At 33.7% G+C, this 23,860-nt stretch overlaps 1 protein-coding gene across 1 annotated transcript in view; it reads left to right on the top strand.

Annotated features, from left to right (window-relative positions):
* Window positions 1-853: 853 nt before the first annotated feature.
* Window positions 854-23,860, top strand: part of LOC134385705 (transmembrane protease serine 11C-like) — a 63,310-nt gene continuing 40,303 nt past the window's right edge. Inside the window, exons 1-3 of the mRNA XM_063107437.1 lie at window positions 854-909; window positions 11,886-12,004; window positions 21,402-21,520. Coding sequence (XP_062963507.1) covers window positions 854-909; window positions 11,886-12,004; window positions 21,402-21,520 — 294 coding nt within the window. The remainder of the gene's footprint in view (window positions 910-11,885; window positions 12,005-21,401; window positions 21,521-23,860) is intronic.

Genomic DNA, 23,860 nt, shown 5'->3' with positions numbered 1-23,860 from the left:
ACAATGCTACTAAATCATATAAGGAGGTTGGGTCTCTCTTTAACAAAGACTGTTACCTAAGACAGCCTTCTCTCCCAGCATAATAATTGTATTCTTCTTTACTGCAGTCTCCGGCCTCTGGCAAATTCTTTCTCTTCCAGGTGGCTAAACACTAAGATGTGTCCTATCTAGTCTCCACACCAATATCAAAACTGGCTGCTAAAACCCAAAATGCCGTCCAAAACTTTAGAAAATTACTGGTTCAACCCACACATTTTTAAATAAAAGTTTAACAACCTGTGGGTTTCGGCAATCAAAAATTCTTTAATGAGCACAAGTATTAGGGTGGCAGTAAAAAATTTAGGGAGGAATTCATGAAAGGATGATACATGATTGAAGGAGGTAAAGAGTTATAAGTTGGACAGCATTCAGATGCTAATGGAGGAGAAGTAGAGCTTGGATAGCCACTGGCTTTTCATTGAAGAAATTTCCATAATCTTTGGACATGGATTCCAGGGAGTGAGAAGAACAGCCACTTGTCTCCAAGTTCACAAAAAAGCAAAACTGAACAAAGGTGCACTGTTCTTCTCAAGCCAGGTGGTCCTACTACTTCCTCAGTCACAATACCTGAGTTTTAGATTTTTGCCTCCACTTGGGTCATATGATTATTCATTATTTATGGAGTGGCATACATACAGCTCGTTTTACTGATGTAAAATTCATAGTAAATGTTTGGAAAGCACTTTGATGATGAAAAGTTGTGTAAGTGCTAAGTATTATCATTATACCATTATCATAAAACACATAAAAGTCACAGAATCTCGTAAGCTAAACAGGCGGAGAATGACTGTGTTGTGCAGCACTTGAGGAGAAGATGGCAAAGGAACAACCTCAGCGGAGAGAAGTGGCATGGACACCTCTGCGGAACAGGTGGGTTTAAGGGGGGTGGACAGCAGGAGGGCTTGCCGTTGCTCCCCAGGGAAATTTTCTGAAGGGACCAAATTGACAAAAGTAAATTAATTTGTATTAAAGTTCATAAGAATGAGTTGCTCCTTCAACTGAGCTCCTCCTTTTTCTGGAAATAGGAGGAATATAAATCCTAAATAAAGAAAAAAACAAAATAATCGAGATTGTTAGATTTTATCATTATAGTTTGCTTTGATGACAAATTTTTATGAGAAACCTTTCAATCACAATTAGAACATGCATGTAAAGTACGCATATAATTGCTGAAACATGAAGACATTTGGGAAATTTTATTTTTAAAAAGATAATTTTACTTCGAAAATCGAAAGGACACAAGATAGTTATATCTCTTTCTAATGATGCAAGTTGATATAGAGACATTAATATTTATATTTGCAATATGCTATTTTACCTATAGGAAATGGTAAACTGAAGGTTAGTCTTAATTTTAAATTATTGGAACATTGCAATGCTTCACCGCTATACATTTTTACTGGTGTGATTTAGCATTTTAGTTGGAAACAAGAATAGCAACAAGAAGAGAGGATTTTGTTCCTTACCATTTGCAATGCCATATACTTAAACTGCAATTGGCATGAAAGTCAAAGAGATGTGCTGACTGTTCCACGGCACGCACAGATGGACAAATAATTTTTACATTTTTCATTCTTACGTTAACCAGACTAACACAAAGATAAATTTACATACACATTACAGTCTTTCCTGGCACTCCAACAAAATATATGCATTGATAAACCCATTAAGACCCTGACTCATATTTTTAATAAAAATTTTAGACAACTTTTTCAGTTTGATATTTTACCATCATCTGGACTCAAGGTGAACAGAAAAATATTTGGCAGAGTTTAACTTCCAGATCAACAGCTTTAATAATCAGTCACTTTACACACTCACATTAATATTTAGCTTAATTAGCTGTAAGAGAAATCTCAAAATCTTTTTCATCAAATTAAGTTACTGTTAATCATTTTGATTTAATTAATAAAATTCTAGTAAAAATGTCCTTCATGTCAACTTGCTCAGTTCCTTACTCTCCATAAACAATATATGAGAAGTAATTTGTAGACAGACCCTAGTTTCATTCTGACAAGGAGTTAATAATATTTTAAGTATAACTCACCAGCAAGCCAGTGTTTCTGAAAATCCCTAAATAATCCTTGATAGCACTACCACCATTATTATGCCTGACTGGCTTCAAGATACATACACTTAGTGAATAAATAAAACATATATGAAACTTAAAGCATGTTGCTAAAACCAAAGTAGGTTTTTCTAACTTCACTTCAACTCCCACCCAAGCCCCAATTTCTGTTTCTGTTGAATGATAAGTGATAAGTGATTTTTCAGCCAACATTCCACATAATAATAACCATTTGGAAAAAATGGAATCATATGTCTGACATTTTTTTTAGAGAATGCTTTAAAGAAAAGAATCTGTACCTCAGTTGGTTAAAGTGTGGTATTATAACACCAAGGTCAAGGACTCAGCCACCAAAAAAAAAAAAAAAAAGGCATCTGGACATAGACAAAATTGAATTTTTCTTTTGAATTGAAGAATAGACTCATACATGCTGGATAAGTATTTTCCAAATCAGTAAAACATTTTGCACGTAGGAAGAACACCTGAATCTTAGAAAATTCAGATGAGAATAACAGAAATAACAGTTCACCTGCTTTTAAGATTAATTTTTATTTATTAACCATAATTTTACATTTGGGAATCAAAATAGATCACTGTAGTGATCTTAGATTTTGGCTATAAGATAAGTGAGAGTTGTGAGTTAATGTGCCCTACATAATACAACTTTCCTTCTGGAGATCAGAAATGAAGAACTCTAATCCTAACTCTTACCCTAACCCTAAATACACTTAATCATCAGAGAAGAAATTTCTACCTAGAATGTAAATCTGCTCTAGATTTGAAATGCCTTAAAGAGAAAATATTGTCCTACAGTTTTCTGTTTTATAAAATTAAGAAACCAGAATGGGTGATTTGCAAAGTCCTTCTCTGCTCCAGAAGGCTATGAGTCTCCCACTCTAGGAAATTTATGTTGGAGGAAAGTTTGAAGTTAAACAATGCTCCCAATTAGACAAATTCTTGTACACAAGAATACTTTTATATGACATTGTAAACAAATCAGAAGAAGAAACAATAAGGGTATCTGTGTATCTATAGATTGAATTATTGTACAATTGTCAATATTCAATTTTTTTTGATCCACAAAAGCAGCAATTTTTATTTGGTTCAATCTGTTAGAAGGATGTGATAGATAAGAATAGAAAAATATATGCCAAATATTTGCTCCACCAAATTTCACACACATTTATATCACATTTTCATTGGGGCTTATCCCACAGCAAGTTCTGTGAGTAAAGTTCAGTGCATTGAACTTAGTTCTGAATTAGGATTGATGTATCATAGTCTTTTGCTTAAATTTATACTGATGTTTCCGAACCATTTATTTGATGCTTGTTTTCGTTGAGATTTTATATATGCATTTAAAATGAGAATTTCAGCTAGGTAGATAGAAGACGAACTTTCAGCTGCTGATTTTAGTAAATTAAACTTAATTCTTAATTAAGAATGCTGTATCTTTGTCTTTTAATTAATCCTTTACTGAGGTTTTTGAATCATTTATCCAATGCTAGATTTCAATAATTATATACATGCCTTTAAAAGCAGAATTTGAACAAGATAAAGGATGCAATTTGAGCTGCTTCATTTCAGCAAATCACACTTACTTCTAAATTAGAAATGATGTGTTATTAACTTTTTCATGGGGTTTATACTGATGTTTCTGAACCATTTATATAATGCTGGATTTTAATGGGTTTTCATGTATGCATTTAAAATCAGAATTTCAGCAAGGTAGATAAAAGATGCCACTTCAACTGCTCCATTTTAAAGAATAAACATAATTCTAAATTTAAAAACTACATATGCAAAACATATACCTGTGAGTAAGGAGGAAGTTGCCTTAGAACACATACTCATCTCTAGGAATTTAATTTACCAGAGTTTATCATATCATTTAGTCAATTCTTTTTCCAAAAATTGTAAACATTGTTCTAAGCTCAAGAAGTGAGTTAATCAGGTCAAAAAAGTATTTTCCTGTAAGCTTTTACATTTGAGATTTCTCTCAGACTTTTTTTTTTTTACTGGAACAAAAATTTCACGAGCATTGTATATCCATAGAAATATTTAGATATTAATTTTTATGTACAATGTGCAAATATAATTTGAATAAAATATTTTTAAATGGTCATAGCGTTTTTTAAAAGTAAAATAAAATTTCTAAAAAGATTAAGACTTGGAAATTTTTCCTGCATTAGATATCTAGTTTATATCGTCTGTTTAGGAAACATCATTTGTTCAGGATGATATCATCTGCTAACTAACTAAAAAATAAATTTCCTTATAGATATTTGATTTTGTTTGCAAAATCAAAATTAAAATAATATAAGCATTAATATAGGTATTTCAAACTAATTAATATTCAGTATAGTTATTTCAATGTATGTGGATTTTTCTTTATATTGGAAAACATCTTACACATACATACAAGCATATTCAGAGTATTATATATATGAATATACAGTATATAAAATATAACCTATATTTATATTATATTAATATAAAATAAAATATATGATATGTAAATAAAATGAGCACATTTACATACATGCTCTGCATAGAAGGGACCCCCAATAAATTAGCGTGGCTTATTTTAAAGATACAACCCTCCACCCCACAACCCAATTCAATCATCCTCATAAAAAGTGGATGTTTGTACCTACTCACATGTATTTCTATCTGCTACCCTGAGCTGTCACTTTTTATAACTGAATTTCCTTACATAGGGATCGTGACTTTTTGTACATTTAAGTTTTTCCAAGTCAGTCACTAAGTGGGTTTTATGTTGTGTTAGTTAGCTATTGATACAAGAACGCTGCATAACAAATCCCCCCAAAATTCAATGGCTTAAAACAATAAACATGTATTTCTTGAAGAAGAAAAAAAGCATATATAAAAATGTATGTTATAGGTTGAATTGTATCCCCCTAAAATTCATATGTTGAAGTCCTAACCCCAGTACCTCAGAGTGTGACTATATTTGGAGATAGATAGAGGTAATTAAGTTAAAATGACATTATTATGGTAGGTCCTAATACAGTATGACTGTTGCCCTTATAAGAGGAGGAACATAGGATACAGATATGTACAAATGGATGATCATGTGAAGATACAGAGAGAAAATGGCCATCTGCAAGCCAAGAAGAGAAGCCTCAGAAGAAACAAATTTTGCCAACACCTTGATCTCAGACTTCTAGCCTCCAAAACTGTGAGAAAATAAGTTTCTGTTATTGAAGCCACTCGGTTTATGATACTTTCTTTTGGCAGTCCTCGCAAGCTGACATAATATATAATATAGTAAATAGCATAAAAAACAAACTTAATTTCTTATAGTTTTTGAATTTTACATTTATTAGTAATCTTGTTTATTATTGTACTCCTCTTGACTAACACAGTGCTTTGCACACAGAAAATGTTTGATAAACATGAGTGCAATAAATTATTTAATTAACTTCTAGAGAGATTTCTTCCACATCTGCATATGTCAACATAAAATATTATTTAACAATATTGAAATATAAATACATTAGAATAAATTTGCCTCCCAATTTATAAATAATGACAGTTTATTCTAAAAGCTTTTAATATTATTATTCTCTTCTTCTGTTCAGCTATTATTTCCAAACTGTACATGTCATTTAATGCCTATAACAACCCCATCAATCTGTAAATAATGATGAATAAACTCCTAGAGGTTCTGAAGGCTGTTTTGATTAAGGCAATAAAATGGCAGATGTGAATCCTAATATCAATAATTACTTTAAATATAAGTTGTCCATCAATTACTCTAAATGTAAATAGTTCATTTAATGTAATACACCATTAAAAGATATTGACAGAATGATTAGAAAACATGACTAGTCATATGTTGTCTACAAGAAACTCACTTGAAATATAATTATATAAGCAAGTTAAAAGTAAAAGTATGGGGGGAAATCTATCATGCAACATTAATGAAAGGAAAGCAGGAATGGCTGTACTAATATCAGATAAAGTAGGTTTTAGAGCAAAGAAAATTACCAGAGACAGAGAGAGATGTTGTAAAATGGTAAAAGGGTCAATCCACCATGAAGACATAGCAATTCTAAAAGTGTATGCATCAAGCCAGAGCAACAAAATGTGTAAAGCAAAAATTGATAAAGCTTAAAGGAAAAATAGGCAAAATCAGAATTATAATTATAGACTTCAACATCCCTTTCTCAATAATTGCTAGAACAACTACACAGGAAAAACGAGGATATACAAGAATTCAACAACACTATCAACCAATAGGATCTAATCAACATTTTAAAAACTCCTTCCAACGACAGTAAAACACATTCTACTTAAGTGCCCGTGGAACATATACCAAGATTGATCATATCCAGACCCATAAAACAAACCTCAACAAATTTAAAAGAATTGAAATCATTTGTAGTATGTTTTCCAAAAACAGTAAAATCAAATTAGAAATCAACAAGAGGTATATCTCAAAACACTTAGAAATTAAGCAACATATTTGTAAATAATCCATGGATCAAGGAGGAATTCTCAAGAGAAATTTTTAAAAATACATTAAACCAAATAAAAATAAAAATAAAACATCAAATTTGGGGGACACAGCTAAAACAGTGCAGAAGTGAAAAGTTATAACATTAAAAGCATGCATTAAAAAAGAGAAAAAAATTTCAAATCAATAATCTAAGCTCCCACTTAAAAACCTAGAAAAAGAAGAGCAAAACAAACCTAAAGCAAGCACAAGAATAGAAATAATAAAGATAATGGCAAGAATCAGTGAAATGCAAATATAAAAACAGTAGAGAAAAATCAATGAAACAAAACAATGGTTCTTGGAAATGATCTCTAAAACTGGCAAACCTCAAGGAAGAAGAACAAGGATAAAAAGAAAAAAAGACACAAATTACCAATATGAGGAATTAAACAGGGATATCACTGTATGTCTGTAGACATAAAAAGGATAATAAGGAAATACTACAAACAACTCCACTCACATAAATTTGACAGTTTAGACAAAATGTACCGATTTCTTGAAAACCACAAAGTACCACAACTCATGCAATACGAAATAGATCATGTGATCATTTGAATAACATAATTATATCACTTCATGCAAAAAAAGCATTTGACAAAATTCAACACCATTTAATGTTTTCTTAAAAATCTCAGGAAAACAGGAATAGAGGAAAACTTCCTCAACTTGAAAACAAACATCTACAAAAAACTTACAGATAACATAATTAATGGTGAAAGACTGAATGTTTCCCCCTAAAATTAGGCACAGGTAAAAAATGTTCATTCTCACTGCTCTTATTCACCATAGTGATACATGTTCTTGTCACTGCAATAAGGAAAGAAAGGAAATAAAAAGCAAACAGATTGGAAAGTAAGTAATAAAATTGAGCTTATTTTCAGATGACATGAGTGCCTACGTAGAGAATCCCAAGGAATCTCCTGAAAAACGTTCTAGAACTACAAAGTAAGCTCAACAGTTCACAGAGTATAAAATAAACTGCAAAAATCAATTGTATTTCTATGTACTAACCATGAACAATGAACACCAAAATAAAAAATACAAGGGTACTTCAAAAAGTTCAAGGAAAAATGGAATTGGAAAAAAAATATGAATCTTTCCATGAACTTTTTGAAGACCCTTTGTACAATACCATTTACAATACTCAAAATTTAGAAAAGGAAATACTTAAGTGTTAACTTAATAATGCATATATAGGACTTGTATGCTGAAAACTGCACAACACCAATGTAAGAAATTAATAATCTAAGTAAATGGAGAGACATACCATTTTCATAGATTGGAAAATCCAACATGGTAAGATGTCAATTCTCTCCAAATTGATGGACAGTTTTACTGTAATTCCTATCAAAATCCAAGCAAGATTTTTATATAGATATGGACAAGATCACTTCAAAGTTTAGGTGGAAAAGTAAAGGCATAGAATAGCTAAAAACAATTTTAACAAAGAAAGTAAAGTGGCAGCAATCAATCTATCTGATTTCAAGACAATATATAGCTATAGTAATTGAGATTGTGTGGTATTAGCAGAGGGACAGACACACAGATTCAGCAGAACAGAAGAAAAAACACAGAAACAGACCCACACAAATATGCTCAAATAATTTTTGACCAAGGTGCAAAAGCAATTCAATGAAGGGAAGATAGTCTTTTTAGCACATGGTGCTGGAGCAAGTGGATACCCAGAGGAACAAAATTAACCTCAATCTAAGTCTCACACTTCATAAAAAGTTAACTGTAATAGACTAAGGAAGGAAATAAAAGTCTGTAAAACTCTTAGGATAAGAAATATAGGAGAAAACCTTTGGAATCTAGGGCTAAGCAGAGTTATTAGACTTAACACCAAAAACATGATCCATAAGTGGAAAAAATTGATAAATCGGACTTCATCAAAATTAAAAACTTTTGCTCTGTGAAAGAGTCTGTTAAAAAGATGGAAAAGACAAGCTACAGACTGAAAAAAATATTTGCAAAACACAAAGCCAACAAAGGACTGGTATCCAGAATATATAAAGAATTCTCAAAACTCAACAATAAAAAAACATGCAATCCAATTATAAAATACACGAAAGATAAACAGACATTTTGGAGGATATACAGATTTCAAATAATCACATATGAAGATGTTCAACATCAATAGTAAATGCAAATTAAAACAATAGTGAGAGATCACTACATTCCTATCATAATGGTTAAAAAAAAGTGACAACAACCAATGCTGGTAAGAAGCCTGAGGAACTGGATCACTCATCTATTGCTAGTGGGAATATAAAATGGTACAGCCATTCTGGAAAATAGTTTGGTAGTTTCTTAAAAACTAAACATGCAACACTCATGGAACCCAGCAATTGCACCTCTGCTGCAAAGACATAGGTTCACACAAAATGTTATATGCAAATGTTTATAGCAGTTTTATTCCTAACAGTCAAAAACTGAAAACAACCCACGTGTCCCTCAAAAGGGTTGATGATTAAACAAACTGTGGTATAACTATACAATGAATTAGTTCTCAGCAATTTAATTTTTTTTTTTAAAGAACTATTGATACATGCAACAGCCTGGATGAATCACCAGAGAATTTTGCTGAGTGAAAAAAAGTAAATCCCAAAAAGTTGCATATTGTATGATTCCACTCATATAACATTCCTGAAATGACAAAATTATAGAAAGGGAGAACATGTTAGTGGTCAACAGGGGTTAAGAAGAACAAGAAAGCAGAAAACAAATGGGTGTGGGTATGAAGGGACAATATGAGGGACCCTTGTGGTGATGGAAATGTTTGGTATCTTGGCTGTATCTATGTAAATATACTGGTTGTGATATTTTACCATTGTTTTGCAAGTTGTTACCATTGGGGAAAACTAGACAAAGGGTATGAGGAATCTCTGTATTATTTCTTTTAGCTACATGTAAGTCTATAATTGTATCAAAATAAAATGTTTGATTAAAAATTTTTGAAAAATAAATACACAAGCAAACTTCTTCTCTTAAGTAGAACAATTACAGGGCAACTGGTCCAGTATCATCAACAGGTCAATGTCATGAAGGGGAAAAAAAGGGTGGAATATGGAAGCTGTTCGAAGCTGTTCTAGATTAAAAGAGATATAAGAAATATAACAACCAAATGCAATGTGGAGATTTTTATATTCTCTTTGTTCAGACAAAAAAAATTGTAAAAGACTTTTTGAAGACAAGTAGAGATATTTTAATGTAAACTTGTTATTAGAGGATATTAAGGAATCACTGATAATTTCATTTGGTATGAGAATGAAATGGTTATACAAAAAATGCTCTTTTTTTAGGGGAAAAATAAACTAGGGGTGAATATCATGATGTAATTATGTAACTACAGAAAAATAGATAAAGTAAATATTGAAAATGTCAATAATTCTTAAAACTATGATGGGAATATGGCAGCTTATTAAACTATTCTTTCTACTTTATGTATATTGAAAATTTCCCATAATAAAGTAAAATTTCTCTTGATCCCATTTCCTTCCTTTGCTCATTTTTTCAGGAAACTCTGAAAAATTGGTCAAGGATCTCTGGTTCTTCTACTTCCATTTCCTTTTAAACCATCTCTAACCAGTTTCATGCCCTTTCCCCTCCTAAAACTTCTTTTGTCAAGATCATCAATTATCTCTATAATTCTAATCTAGTGGTCAGTTTTCGGTGCTCATTTGCTTGCATTATTTGAGCTCTCAGCGACATCTGACACAGTCGATCCTCCTCCTCATCCGTGATACATTTCTATTGGTTCCCAGGGTACCGATTTCTCTCAGCTTTTCTCCTACCTCACTGACTGCTTCCTCTCAGTATCCTTTGCTGAGTCCTCCTTTTCTCCCTTATCTCTTAATGAGGGAGTACCCCACTGATCGTATCTTGGCCTTCTTCTGTATCTTTACTTACTCCTTTAGTAATTTATCTAGTCCCAGAGCCTAATCGACCTGTTGATGAATGTCTAATTTATATTGCCTACATATAATATTATATTGTATTGCCTACATATTCTATTTATATTGTCTACACTTCTATTCTGGACTCCAAACTTGTACATCAAGCCTGCATCTCCACTTGAATGCCTAGTGAACATCCCAAACACAAAACGAAAAAGTCTGAACTCATGAGCATCCCCCCAAAACCTGCTCCATCAACAGCCTTCCCATCTCAGTTGATGACAACTCTGTCTTTTGAGTCCTCAAACTAAAGACCTAGAAACCATCTTTGACTTCTCTTTTCCACTCACATTCCTCACCAGTCCATCAGGAAACCCTGTCAACTGTATACTAAAAATATATCCAAATACCCGTTTTCATTTCGTCCACCTTTACTACCCTGATCCAAGCCAACATCATTTTGTGCATGCGTCATTATAATCACTTCCTATCTTGTCACTGTGCTTCCACCTTTGCCTTCTACAACTTACTCTTCACAGCAGTCAGAGGGATCTCTTTAAGACATTACGTCAGCTCATCACAGTCCTCTGCTCAAAGTCTTCCAATGCCCCCCTTTCACTCACAGAAAAAACAAAATTATTACCTTAACTCACAAAGCTCTACAAGATCTGGGCCTTGGTACCTCTCAGACTTTCTTACTCTTTTCCCCTCATTCACTACTCCAGCCGTACCACCTAACATACCCTTACCTCAGGGCCTCTGTTGAGTTGTTCCTTCTGCCTGGAATATTTGAGGTATCGGTATGGATAACCTTCTCACCTGTCCCAACTCTACTCAGATTTTACCTTTTCAGTAGGCCTAACCTGACCTTCCTGCCATCACCACCATCACCACCTCACCAGCACCACCACCTCATACAGACACACTCACATTTCTGATCTTTGCCTAGCTCTACCTTTTTCCTACAACACTTAATACCCTTTTATCAGTTCTATGTTTTATTTATTATGTTTTTGTTTGTCGTGTACCTCCACTCAGTAAAATGTAAGCTCCGTAAGAAAAGAGATCTTTGTTCCTACAACAATGCCTAGCACGTAGATCATCTACAAATAGTGGCTGAAAGAAAGAATGAATATTTATTTAGTATTACCATTATTATTTATATGCACTGAAAAATAAGCAGGCTGAATATTATATTCACTAATCGTACACTTTGTTTTCCAAGCTTATCAGTCTAATGAATCCAAAATTAATGTAAAATAATACACTTTTACACTTAACATCAAATCTATATTTGTTTCTGAGAGTTCTATATCAAGTTCATATTAACACTTGCTTTCCTATTCTTTTTGTTCAGAACAACAGAGTCAAACACAAAAATTAAACTCACGAAGTGTGGAAAGATTACCCTGGGTGTCATAATGATGGCGATCGCCGCAGTAGTCATTGGACTCATTGTCTATTTTGTCTCTGATGGTAAGTACTCATTATGTCTGGCTTTCCAGTCATGTGGATTTATTTATTCCACATTAGGAAAATCAAAAATTGGGGGAGTGGGGGAAGGAAAAAAATGAGGTAAAATTCCTTGGCAGAGAGAGTTTCTTATAATTACTAACATTTACTACAGACTTTGTTCTTTTTTAAAAAGCTTTATTGAGGTATAATTGACATACAGAAAATTGCACATATTTAATGTATACATTTTGATGAGTTTTGACATATGCATACACTCAGGATACCATCACCACAATTAAGGTACTAAGCATATCTGTCATTTCCAAAAATTTCCATGTCTGCAGACTTTGTCCTTTAGCAATCTTTAGCTTGGAATTCTAAAACCAGAGATTTGGTATGCTTTCTTTTTTTCTTTTTGGGAGAGACTTAGGTGCTGGAAATACACTGATGAATAAAGTAGTCCTAGTCCCTACCTTTTCTGAACTTATAACTGTCTGGGGATGATTTAACAAATGAATTAAAAAGCCTAGAATCTGAGATTCTAAGCTAAGATTTCTTATTCCAAAGTCTATAACTTTTTCTCTATACAGTATTTTCTTCTCATAAAATTCTCCCCCAAAAGTAGAGTATTTCCTAATATTTGAGGGTGAAAGAAAAAGGAACAGTCAGTACAGATTTTCTCCATATATTTTGCATAAAATACAAAGAAATTATGGGATTGGTGAAGTTAATTTTTCTTAAAAAGAGCTCTTTGTGACAAATTCTCTGTGTCCTGTTCTTGTTACTTTTTTTAAACCAGTCTTTCCTAACCTTTTCAGGGATAAGGGCAATTTTTATAATTTGTTTTTTCATATTTCCATGAGAGAATAGCTACTTCGTTAAGAAAATACACAAAGGCAAATGAGCACCATAAATGAAATAAGGTTTTTAAATTCCTTGTAACTAACTACATCATCCTATGCTTGAAAATCAGTAATACATGTATGCACAGAATAATTTATGAAGTTTATGAAGTCCATAAGAACAATGTTTGCTGTATATATAAATATTTTTCCCTGGAATCATCTCCTGCTACCACCATACCCCTCCCTATCCTACATAGTTCATGGCACACAGGTTGGGAACTACTGCTTGAAAACAGCAGTATTTTCTGAAGAAATAATCACATTTAGAAAAGAGTTATGTCTAGCTAAATAAACATACATTTCAGTTTATAAGGGGAAAAGTGTTGACATAGAGGGAAATAGAGAGGGGTGTGCACAGTGGAGTAAAGACGCAGTTCCCCCAGGAACTGTTTCCAACCAACTCTGCTTCATCATCTTCCACAAACACCCTTCCGTAGGCACAGACTGACTGTGCAAACATGATCATCAGTAGATTGTAATGCTAGCTGTTACCTCTGCCAAACTGAGTCATGGTCATAGCATACGCCCATAAAACTTTGAGTAAAAGGTGCTCACTCAAGAGATAAATTCAGAACCTGCTGCCTTTCATCACGGGTGTACAGGTGCCAGAAACTGGGGACAAAAAGAGGCTATTTGAAGAAGTTATCTTTGGAGATAAGTGTGCTGTAATTTCTCATACTGTTACCACCACCCCAATACGTGAAAAGTGGCTGATGTTTCTCCCTCTATATCAAGCTGAGAGATGACTTTAAACAAGAGAACAATATGACCTTCAGAAGGCCCATGCAGATTAGAGAACACAGTGGACTGTAGTCTGATTCACATCTGGAATATCTAAAGGGCAAGAGACTTGGTGTTTGTTCAGTACAGGGAGGAGGAGGTGGCACCCACGGTCAGTTTGAACAATCAGGATCTTTGGGATGAATAACACATAAATGTTTCCTATGGACCAAATATAGTCCACCCAGGAAAAAAAAAAAAAAAGCCTTATTGTCTTAGGTTCTGTCCAGGGGCCACCTGGAGGAGTAATCAGATCAGAGGTGAAAGAAGTGGGAGGTATCTCCAGCAGCCTAAATGCTGAGAAGGAGTAAACTCGAGCTGGAATAGAGATACATTTGTCCATGTAAAGGAACTGCAGGTGACACATCTCCAGCAATGAGGGGAAAGAGGAGTTCAAAGTTTAGAAGAACATAGGAGAGAGTTAATTTTAAATATCTAACCAGTTCTGACAGCACCGAAGCTAGACGCCAAATTCCCGCCATTCAAGTAAGGACATCCTCCTTCCATTTTCTCTCTTCCAAACCTAGAAGGGTCTAAATCTAGTCAATGAAGGAGAAAAGGAGGAATAGCAGAACTGGATGAGGAGAGAGCTGGGGGAAGGAGAAACGTGAACTATAAATGAAATCCAAATTCCGATTATTAAATAGGCCTGGATATTTCAGTTCCTGAATTGAAACCATGTTTTATGATTTATAGTGACCATAGGACTTTTTATTACTAAAGATTTAAAAACAAAATTTTTTATGATTATATATATCAAATATGCTTGTTTGAAATTCTAGTTTATGTATATATGTGTGTAAGTGTATAATCACCACTTTCAGTTTATTCTAAAGCAATTCTATACAAACAGTTTTAGAGAGCCTAGAAGAAACTACTCATGTGAGAATGAATATAAGTCCTAATATATTTAAGATCTCACTCTTGGAATTACTCATAGTAATACTAACTTTAGTGAGGTATAAAAACTTATAAAAGGAAGAAAAAATCCAACATTAAATAATTCTGCATCAGAACAAAAATGTAAGTTTTCTGCAAGCCACAGTAAACCTGTAAGAACAAGGACAGAACCTTCTGAGACTATGTAAAGTACTTTGGTAGGACTTCCCAATTACTAGATTTTATATTCTTGTCTTTTTAAACATCATTGAATACATTTTCATCCTAAGACTGCTTACCTGGTGTCAAATATCTTGTATGACCTAAAAAAATTAAATGTTAGAAATTAAATTATGATTAAAAATTAAACGATGATTTCCATTTCTCTGGGTATATTCCACTGCTGGGAATATACCCAGAGGAATGGAAATCATCATGCTGAAGGGATACCTGTACTCCCATGTTTATTGCAGCACTATTTACAATAGCCAAGACTTGGAACCAGCCCAAATGTCCATCATCAGATGACTGGATAAGGAAACTGTGGTTTATCTACACAGTGGAATACTGCTCTGCTATAAAAAAGAATGAAATACTCCCATTTGCAACAACATGGATGGACTTAGAAACAATTATATTAAGTGCAACAAGACAGGCACAGAAAGATAAATATCACGTGTTCTCACTTATTTGTGGAAGCTAAAAATAAATAAATAAATAAATAAATATACAAACAAATAAAGGGTGGTGGGGAAGACAGCACAACAATCACATCAATTCCTTGAACTTGTTAAGACAAGTGAACAGATATGATGTAGTAGGGGAGGAGAGAGGGGGAAATAGGAACAGCTAAAGGGACAAGAAAATCAACTACAATGTATATTGAGAAATAATAATACTAAAATAAAATAAAAAGAAATATTTTTTAAGCACCTACATACTTGTCACTAAATAAGCAAAATCTCAATCTGATTAAACAAATCTCGTACTTTCTATCCAGACACTTTAGCATGATATAGCAGCAGCCTTGTGATGCTCCTCCTTTGAATGAAGCTGTCAACATCATTTTAAGGTTTTCTAGTTCACTACCCCAAACCTGGAAGCAACAAGTCATTTCCTCACAATAATTATTCTTTCACTTCGGCCAGTAACTAGTTAAACAAGGACAGCTGGACAAACCAGAGCATGGCACACATTTTCACTCCTGAACACCTCCCTTTCTCTGCCTTACATGACCCTGAATGATAATGATCTGTTTTCTATCTGGTTAACAGAGAAGTAATAAGTACTCTGTAAATAAACAGTAGAATGGGAGAAAGAATAAGGGTATCTGAAACTGTATACAGTTTGGTGACTATTGGGTGACTATTATGTACTTAATGGCAGGTACTAAGCTAGGTGCTGTGATGAGGAAGAGCAGTCCTGGAGGAGAAATTCTAGAGCATTATACTAGTCCTTGCACTAAAAGTGCACACCATCTAGGTCAGGGTCAGCACACTTTTTTTGTAAAGGATCAGATGGTATATATTTTCCTCTTTATGAGCCATTACAGTATCTACCATGGCTACTCAATTCTGCTATTGAAGTGCTTAAGCAGCCATAGACAGTATGTAAATAGGTGAGTATGGCTGTTTTCCAATAAATATTTATGAACATCGTAATTTGAATTTCATATGATTTTCGTATGTCACAAAATATTATTATTCTTTTGACTTTTTGAACCTTTTGAAATGTAAAATTATTCTTATCTCATAGGCCACCCCAAAACAGGTAGCAGGCTAGATTTGGCCCACAGCTATAGTTTGCTGATCTCTGTTCTAGGGCAGTAAATTTTAACCCTGGCCAAACCTTAGAATTACCTGGAAAGTTTTTTTAAAAATAGTAGTATACAAGCCCCACGCCCTAAAATGCTTTCTGGAGTGGAAACTGTAATTTTCAAATTTCTCCAAGTAATTCTGTTGCACAGCCAAGTTTGAAAACCACTGACCTACAGGAAGAGAAATGCACGTAAAAATTCAGACAAAAATATGTTCTGAGATCATTGACAGAGTTTAATTATGTCACTTCAGGGTGTAAGGGATCCAGGCTCCTTCTATCTTATTGCTCTACCATGCATGACCTACATTGCCAAGGTCATCTCAATGTCCAACGTGGCATCATGAGTTAAAGCATTAATTGAGCTCAGAGAATTTATAGTAAAGAGAAATCACATAACATTAAAATATATGGTTTTATCCAGGTTTCACAATCCACTAGACATCAAAATGTACATTTGTGATAAGACCACACAGACGTAATGTGCATGCCGAGGCTCTTACCAGAAGAACAAAATTGTAGAACATCAGAGGATTTATACAAGGCATCATTCACTCTCTAGTTTTCCAAAATTACATACTGCAAAATAATTAAAAGTTAAAAAATGTTTAAACTCATGACATGATATATATCAAAGGTACCAGGACATGTGGAAATGGCCTATTACCTTGAGGTTATAAAATATTTTATTCAATGATTTGACGTTTCATGAAAAGGCTACTATTTATGACTTTCGACCTGAATTATGAAATTTGTTGATATTATGCATCTTTATGCACCTTCCATGGTGGTACCCAGGCAAGAACAGGATTAGAGGGCCTAGTTTATTAGGTGAAGGTCATTTTTATCTAAGTTCCTTGATGAAAAGGTCTCTGCCTTTTAAAAGTTAATATTATCTGAATCAAAAACATGGAAATGGGGCAGAGAATAATGTAAAACTATGATGTCAGTCATCATGCTTACTGTGTTCAGGGAAGGGCACTTAGAGTAATAAGAAAGAAAAGATCTACTGACTCACCATGAAATACAGCAGGCCAACACCTTAGGAGAGTGGGATTTTTATGGCATGCAAGTAATATGTTGTTAGGAACTGATTCAGTGGTAGAAAGAATACAGGGAAAATGGTGGCTTCTTTCTCCATTGAAGGGCAATAGCTGTTGTAGACTAAAGGCTGGAAATTGAAGGAGAACATTACCATGGTGGAGAGCTTAATCAAAAGAACCAGAATAGCACATTCTTGAGTAGGACTCAAATTTAACACTTGGCGGTACTTTTTTTTACTGTTTTATTCACAATGGATGGTAGATTTCAGGTTTTATTAATAAAATTTAATCTTTTTATAGTTAAAAAATATACAAAGAGGAGAATTAGTAAGGCTCTAATCTTCCTAGAGCTCTTAACCATGGCCCATAATCTGACCTGGATTATTTGAAGAATATTACTCTTTTAGGAATGAAAAAGAAAAAAATGAAGATAACACCTAAAAGAGAACGTATGTCATAATTTTTTTTTTCTGCTCAAGGTCTAGGTGATATTTGAAGGAGAGGAGCTCCTATGAATATCAATGGTACTTCTCAACCAACCACTATACTTTCGAATTCAGTGCTCAGTTCTCTAATAGGATAACAGAGCTACAGAATAGCTTTACTCTGCAGTATTTGAAATTCATTTAGTAGTTCAGCAAGTTAAAATAACCTGATACCGCCTCAATGACCCTGGATTCACAACCCTGATATTTCTAAGAGAAAAATTAGAAGTTGTACAGTATTTGTGCAAAGAATATATAACAACAAAAAATATTATGTTCCTTTAGAATTGTTTTAAATAAAACTTATGACAAGGAAATAATATATAAAAAATATAAAAGCATACACTAAAGAAAATATTGGAAAAATTAAAGTAGGGAGAGAAGAATAGAAAACCAGTAGTTGAGAGGACTAATTACAGATAAAGAATTTCTGTTAAAAATTATTTTTCTAATCAATGTGATAAAATTTATTTATATATATGAAAAATACAGAAAAACATAAACAAGAAATGGAAACTATTAATAATTCAACCCCCTAGTCAGAATCACTCTTAATATTTTGGCACATTTTCTTCCTATCTTTTTCCCCCTTTTCGTGGGCATTTTTCATGATGATAAATATTACTCTAAAACAATTTTAGTGAAAATATAATATTCTATTTATTTTGTTAACTTCCCACTTTAAACTCCTTAGGTTGTTTTAAATTTTTGGATGTTATTTAAAGCAGTTCAGTTTCATTATATAGATTTGTGAGTAACTTATTATACTGAGAATAAATTATACAAAGAAGAATTATTGAATGAAAAGGTGAAAATGTATTTCAGGCTTTTAATAATGTGACCAAATTGTCCTCCAAAAATGTGTTGTAATTAGCAGTCTCACTGGCAGACTATAAGAGTGCCTGGGTATTTTGTGTGTGTGTATGTGTCATCTTTGCAAATTTAATCCAAAAAAATGCTATCTTATTTTACTTTGCATTTCTTTGATTATTTGTGAGTGGACATCGAATAATTTTCAAATAATTAACTGCAGCCATTGACATGAATTTTCTAAGAATGTTACAAAATGCTTCTACTCCCCTTCTCTCTCCCTCTTTTTTCTTCCTTCTCTTTCTCACCTCTTCCCTTCCCTCTTCTCTTTTCTCTCTCCCTGCCTCCCTCTCTTTCTACTTATGCCTCCTACTCTACAGAGTGGAAGGATACAATAGGACCTGAAAAACTTACAAGAAAGAATTTCATTTTCTACTATCTTAGGTGTATTCAAATTCTACAGTCCAAGCTTGTCCTCATCTTATTTGCTTTGCTTCACTTTTCTAAAATTGCAGGTTTTATTTCATTGTTCTATTTACTTAATGTTCAATATTTACAAATCAAGCCTCATTTTACTTTTGCCTTTATTCATTTTAATTTCCTAGGTCATTTCATATGACTTCACTAATTTTCTTCAATGTAATCTGTGATGATCACAAAGACTAAGATAATTATCTATACTTTAATGAAATCTCTTCTCATAATAACATATCCATCTCCAGATTGCCCAAACTTGAGAGATGGCACACTGAAATCTTATGTTAAAAATCCTAAGTACATTCTTGGGTAAGATAATAATTTAATCAACATTTTTTTATCAAAGCTATTTCAGCAATCACTGGGCATCAAGACTATGTATGCATGTATCTATTTATTTATAGTTTTGACTGATTAATCTAGTTATGGACCATTTATTTAAACTTAAAATTTCATTAGCCAGTTCACATCATTCATTTTATAACATTTATCAAACATATGCAAAGCCAGGTGGAGAAAAGATATGAAGATAGGAAAGTGTGTGGTTTTGGGGGCAATGGGACTACACTGCCGGCACAAAACAGAAGTTATCAGGTAGGCCGTTTTGACTGCAGGTAACAGAAACAACAACTAACAGTGGCTTAAGTAAATAGGGGGTTATTTTTTCTCACAGAGCAAGAAGGAAGTAGATAGGCAATTGCTGGTATTGTTTCCATTACTCACAATGCTGTTAAGAATTTAGGCTCTCTCGAGCTTTCCATTCTGCCTGCCTTCATTTGCTCACTTTTTCCTCTTCTGCTGGAAGCCCCATGGTTTTTTAAATGGCTACCACAACACAGGCATCGTATCCATGCAGGGAAAGAGAGAAGGAGAGGGTTCCAGCCACATCTATTGCTTTTATCAGGAAGTAAAGCCTTTTCGATAGGCTTAGGATATTAGGCTTTATCAACAAATATCTGGTATACAATATGTCTCCAATTAATGGATTGGGTGCTTTGTTGTCACATACCACAGAATATTTCTAGGGTTTTAGATTTGTATTTTGCTTATGAAAATTTTCATGTTATTCCAGTTTTATATCCTAGAAAAAATACTTACCAATTAGGCCTTACAGAGGGAGACTTTTGCAACCTACTTAGCAAAATAACAAGGACAATGTAAGAAATGATGGACCTATTTGTACACTAGAAGCCAGATCTATTCTGGAGCAGACTATATGGCTTCAGAATTCCACCAAGACTTGAGGTCAGGAGATGCAAGAGTCCCCTAAAACCTGGCAGTGCCAAGTTTCTCCAACTCATGCCCTTAAGAGGATTTGTGAACACTCAATTAACCACCACATACATACTGGTTCCTCATGTCTAAATATGACACAAAAATAGCAATGAGATGCTCTTGGAATGCCATCTGATCTCTCATAAACAGAATTTGGGTATGCATCACTACGCTATGCTTAAAGTGCTCATTTAATTAACTTTCTTAAAATGTATTTATCATTAAAATACCAATAATCTTTGACCCAGTATGGCAGATACTAGGAGGTCTCAAATATAATGATTTATAATATTTTCATTAGCATATTCATTATTACAAATCATACTTATTCTTTATGCCCCTTATCCAATCTTTCCCCTTCACCCCCCTAAACCTTAATTTGTTCTCTCCATCTGATAGATTTACTGTTCTCCTATTGATTTGTTGCCTAGATGATCTGTCCAGTACTGAGACAGGTGTGATCAAGACCTTGCCTATTATTGTAAAGCAGATGCTTCTTCTATTACTCTGGAGTGTGTTTTGTGGAGAAAGAGGACTTTTTTTTTTTTATCTCCATGGCAATTGCGGTGGCTATGGTGGGCTACCCACATGGAAATGGTGTTTTCAGTGTGCTCTTAACCTGGTTGCGTCTAGGTTCGGCTTCCCCTGACTCCATCATCAAAACTATTTAAATGTCAAGTAACCTGGGCCGTCCCCGTGGCTCCGGGATGGCCCGTGCGCTCACTGGCTGAGCGCGGTGCGGGCGACACCAAGCCAAGGGTTACGATTCCCTTACCGGTCACCAAAATAAATAAATAAATAAATAAATAAATAAATAAATAAATAAATAAATAAATAATGTCAAGTAACCTAAATTTCATCAGAGTATTCTATTTTACATGATTTTCTTATAATCAAAGTGGTTACACAGTGAGCAAAGTGAGAACTATTTTTTCTTTTCTCTCCTCAGGGAAGACACCTTTCTATTATCACATCAGCTTTAAGGTCAACAACATTGACTATGACAGCAAGTTTGAAAAACCATATTCAAAAGAATATATGGACCTAAACAAAAGGATAGTATCTTTGGTAAGTTGAAATATTTTTCTGTGCGTTGTTCTTTAAATGCTATGGTCCTTGAAGTGCTAGGAAACCAGTGATCACCCTCCAAGTTGAAAACAATATCTCACCACTATCTTAGTTTTAGATTAGAATAGTCAGCCCTTTCAGAAGGACAGCTAGAAAACAAGTGCAAGGAAAAAAATGTAACAAGGACACATTCTTTTTTTTTTTTTTTTTAATGACTGGTAAGGGGATCTTAACCCTTGACTTGGTGTTGTCAGCACCATACTCTCCCAAGTGAGCCAACCAGCCACCCAACAAGGACACATTCTGAGAACACCTAAGATATGCCTGACATGCGAGGGATAGTCAATAAATATTTCAAATGAATTAATAAGCTAAATGAATAAACACATATCCCACCTTTAAAATACATGACTAAGGCCATATTGTTTCTGCTCCAAAACTAAGGAAGAGGAAAGACCTATAAGAGAGAGGACATGACCAAAAATAAAGATCATCTTACAGCTCCTTAGTGTAGAGTGAAGACTGTGAAACTCTTGCTTAAATATTTGCTTTGTCCTAAGTTAAATTTTACCTGACTTAAGACTGAATGAAGCATCTTGACTGTGCCTTGGACATAAGCTTTCATTATTACAGATGCCACTCTTAATTAATTCAAGTAACTCTATCAACCAAACCAAATCCTGACAAGAGCAGTGGTGGCATCATTCATCTCCCATTTCCCCAAGCAGATTCCTACAGGACATCTTCAGACGTAGCTCTCCCTAAAGCTTATGGTCTTTCCATAACATCTTGTTACTTCCTAGTTTCTAATAAATTCAGTCCCTTGCAAGTCCTAGTGTGCCTTTTCTATTTGCTAATAGTTGTAGCAGATAGAAAATGAAGAAAGAATATCCCCATGTTTAGCTTAGCTTTATGATAAAAAGGAAGTGAAAAGAAAGCAATATAACACAATGGTTAATAAACACACTTTGGACTCAAAGTCCTTGTCTGATTCTAAACTTGTCTGTTTACTAGCTGTATCACCTTAGACAAGCCACTTAATTTCCCCACACCTCAATTTCTTCAACTAAAAATGAAATGACAAATATCTATAGTGTAGGGTTGTTGTAGGCACTACAGAAGATGAAGTACGTCATGATCTTAGCAGAAGCACTACTACTTGATAAGCCCTAAATAAAGAGCCTTTAAAAATTACCTAAAACAGGAGCATCGTTAATATAAAAACATAACAAAATTAATATATAACTTTAAAACAGCTCCAAATATACCCTCACTAAGAAAATCACCCTTTCTGCTATGAATGCAGACCAGTTCATTCAAACCAATTAGCTTATGTTTACTTCACAAATGAATATTCTCAAACTATCAGTCCAAGCAATCAATATATCATTCTGGTTGATCAACCACCAATTCTGACATCTTGCTTCAGGCTCTTTTAGCAGCCCTCATTCCTGGTTTCTAACTCATCTGCATTAAAACAATCACCAGATATTTCTCATACTTTTTTTGTTTACATGTGTCAGAGTGCCCACTTTTACATGCTTTTCTTTCTATGTATTATAGTTATTGCCATATACACAATGTTCATAAGTACAACACTGGTAATAATGACATGTACCAAATGGAACTGTGAATCATTAGACAAACTTACCAGTTAGTCATTATTATAATGCCTATAGTCTATTTTTCTTCTTCTGATTTCCATTAAATAATTCTTGTGATGATTCACTCTAAAAAGAGGAAAGAAATTGAATAAAGAGATGCTACTTTACTATTTAACTACAAGGAAGAGGCCTCTACAGGGAACATTTTTGTGTTTTAGATACGTGATTTTCTAGTGGATAACATAAGAAGAAATCTTTATGTCATTTCTTATCTTCTTGTAACTCTCCAGCAGATATAGTGCCCAATTAAGGTTAGAAAGTCCAAAAAATTAGGAGAGAGGGGGTAGTACCTTAACAGTAATAATTAGCTTTACTAATTGTTCATATTGGCCTAAGCACTTTATGTATTAACATTTAATCCTTACAACATGCCCAGTTTTCATATGAGGAAACTGAAGCACTAAGAGGTTAATATACCCAAAGTCATACTGCAAGTATGCTTCCAATCTTCTTTATAGTTTACTGTCCTATAATTAGAGGGTACATAGATGTAAAATCTTGAGCACACCTCAGATTACATAAATTTCACATTGCTAGTCAAATATTCCAAAAATTTTAACTACCCAAATTCAATTTGTTTTTTACATATAAATACATTGGGTTATAGATATCCAAAATGGCAACTGATGTGTGTAAGGCACCTAAAATTACCTATACAAAGTATGCCAGCCACGCT

Source organism: Cynocephalus volans, chromosome 9, assembly GCF_027409185.1.
Source record: "Cynocephalus volans isolate mCynVol1 chromosome 9, mCynVol1.pri, whole genome shotgun sequence".
NCBI classification, from domain to species: domain Eukaryota; kingdom Metazoa; phylum Chordata; class Mammalia; order Dermoptera; family Cynocephalidae; genus Cynocephalus; species Cynocephalus volans.
This window is presented reverse-complemented; position numbering and strand designations above follow the sequence as displayed.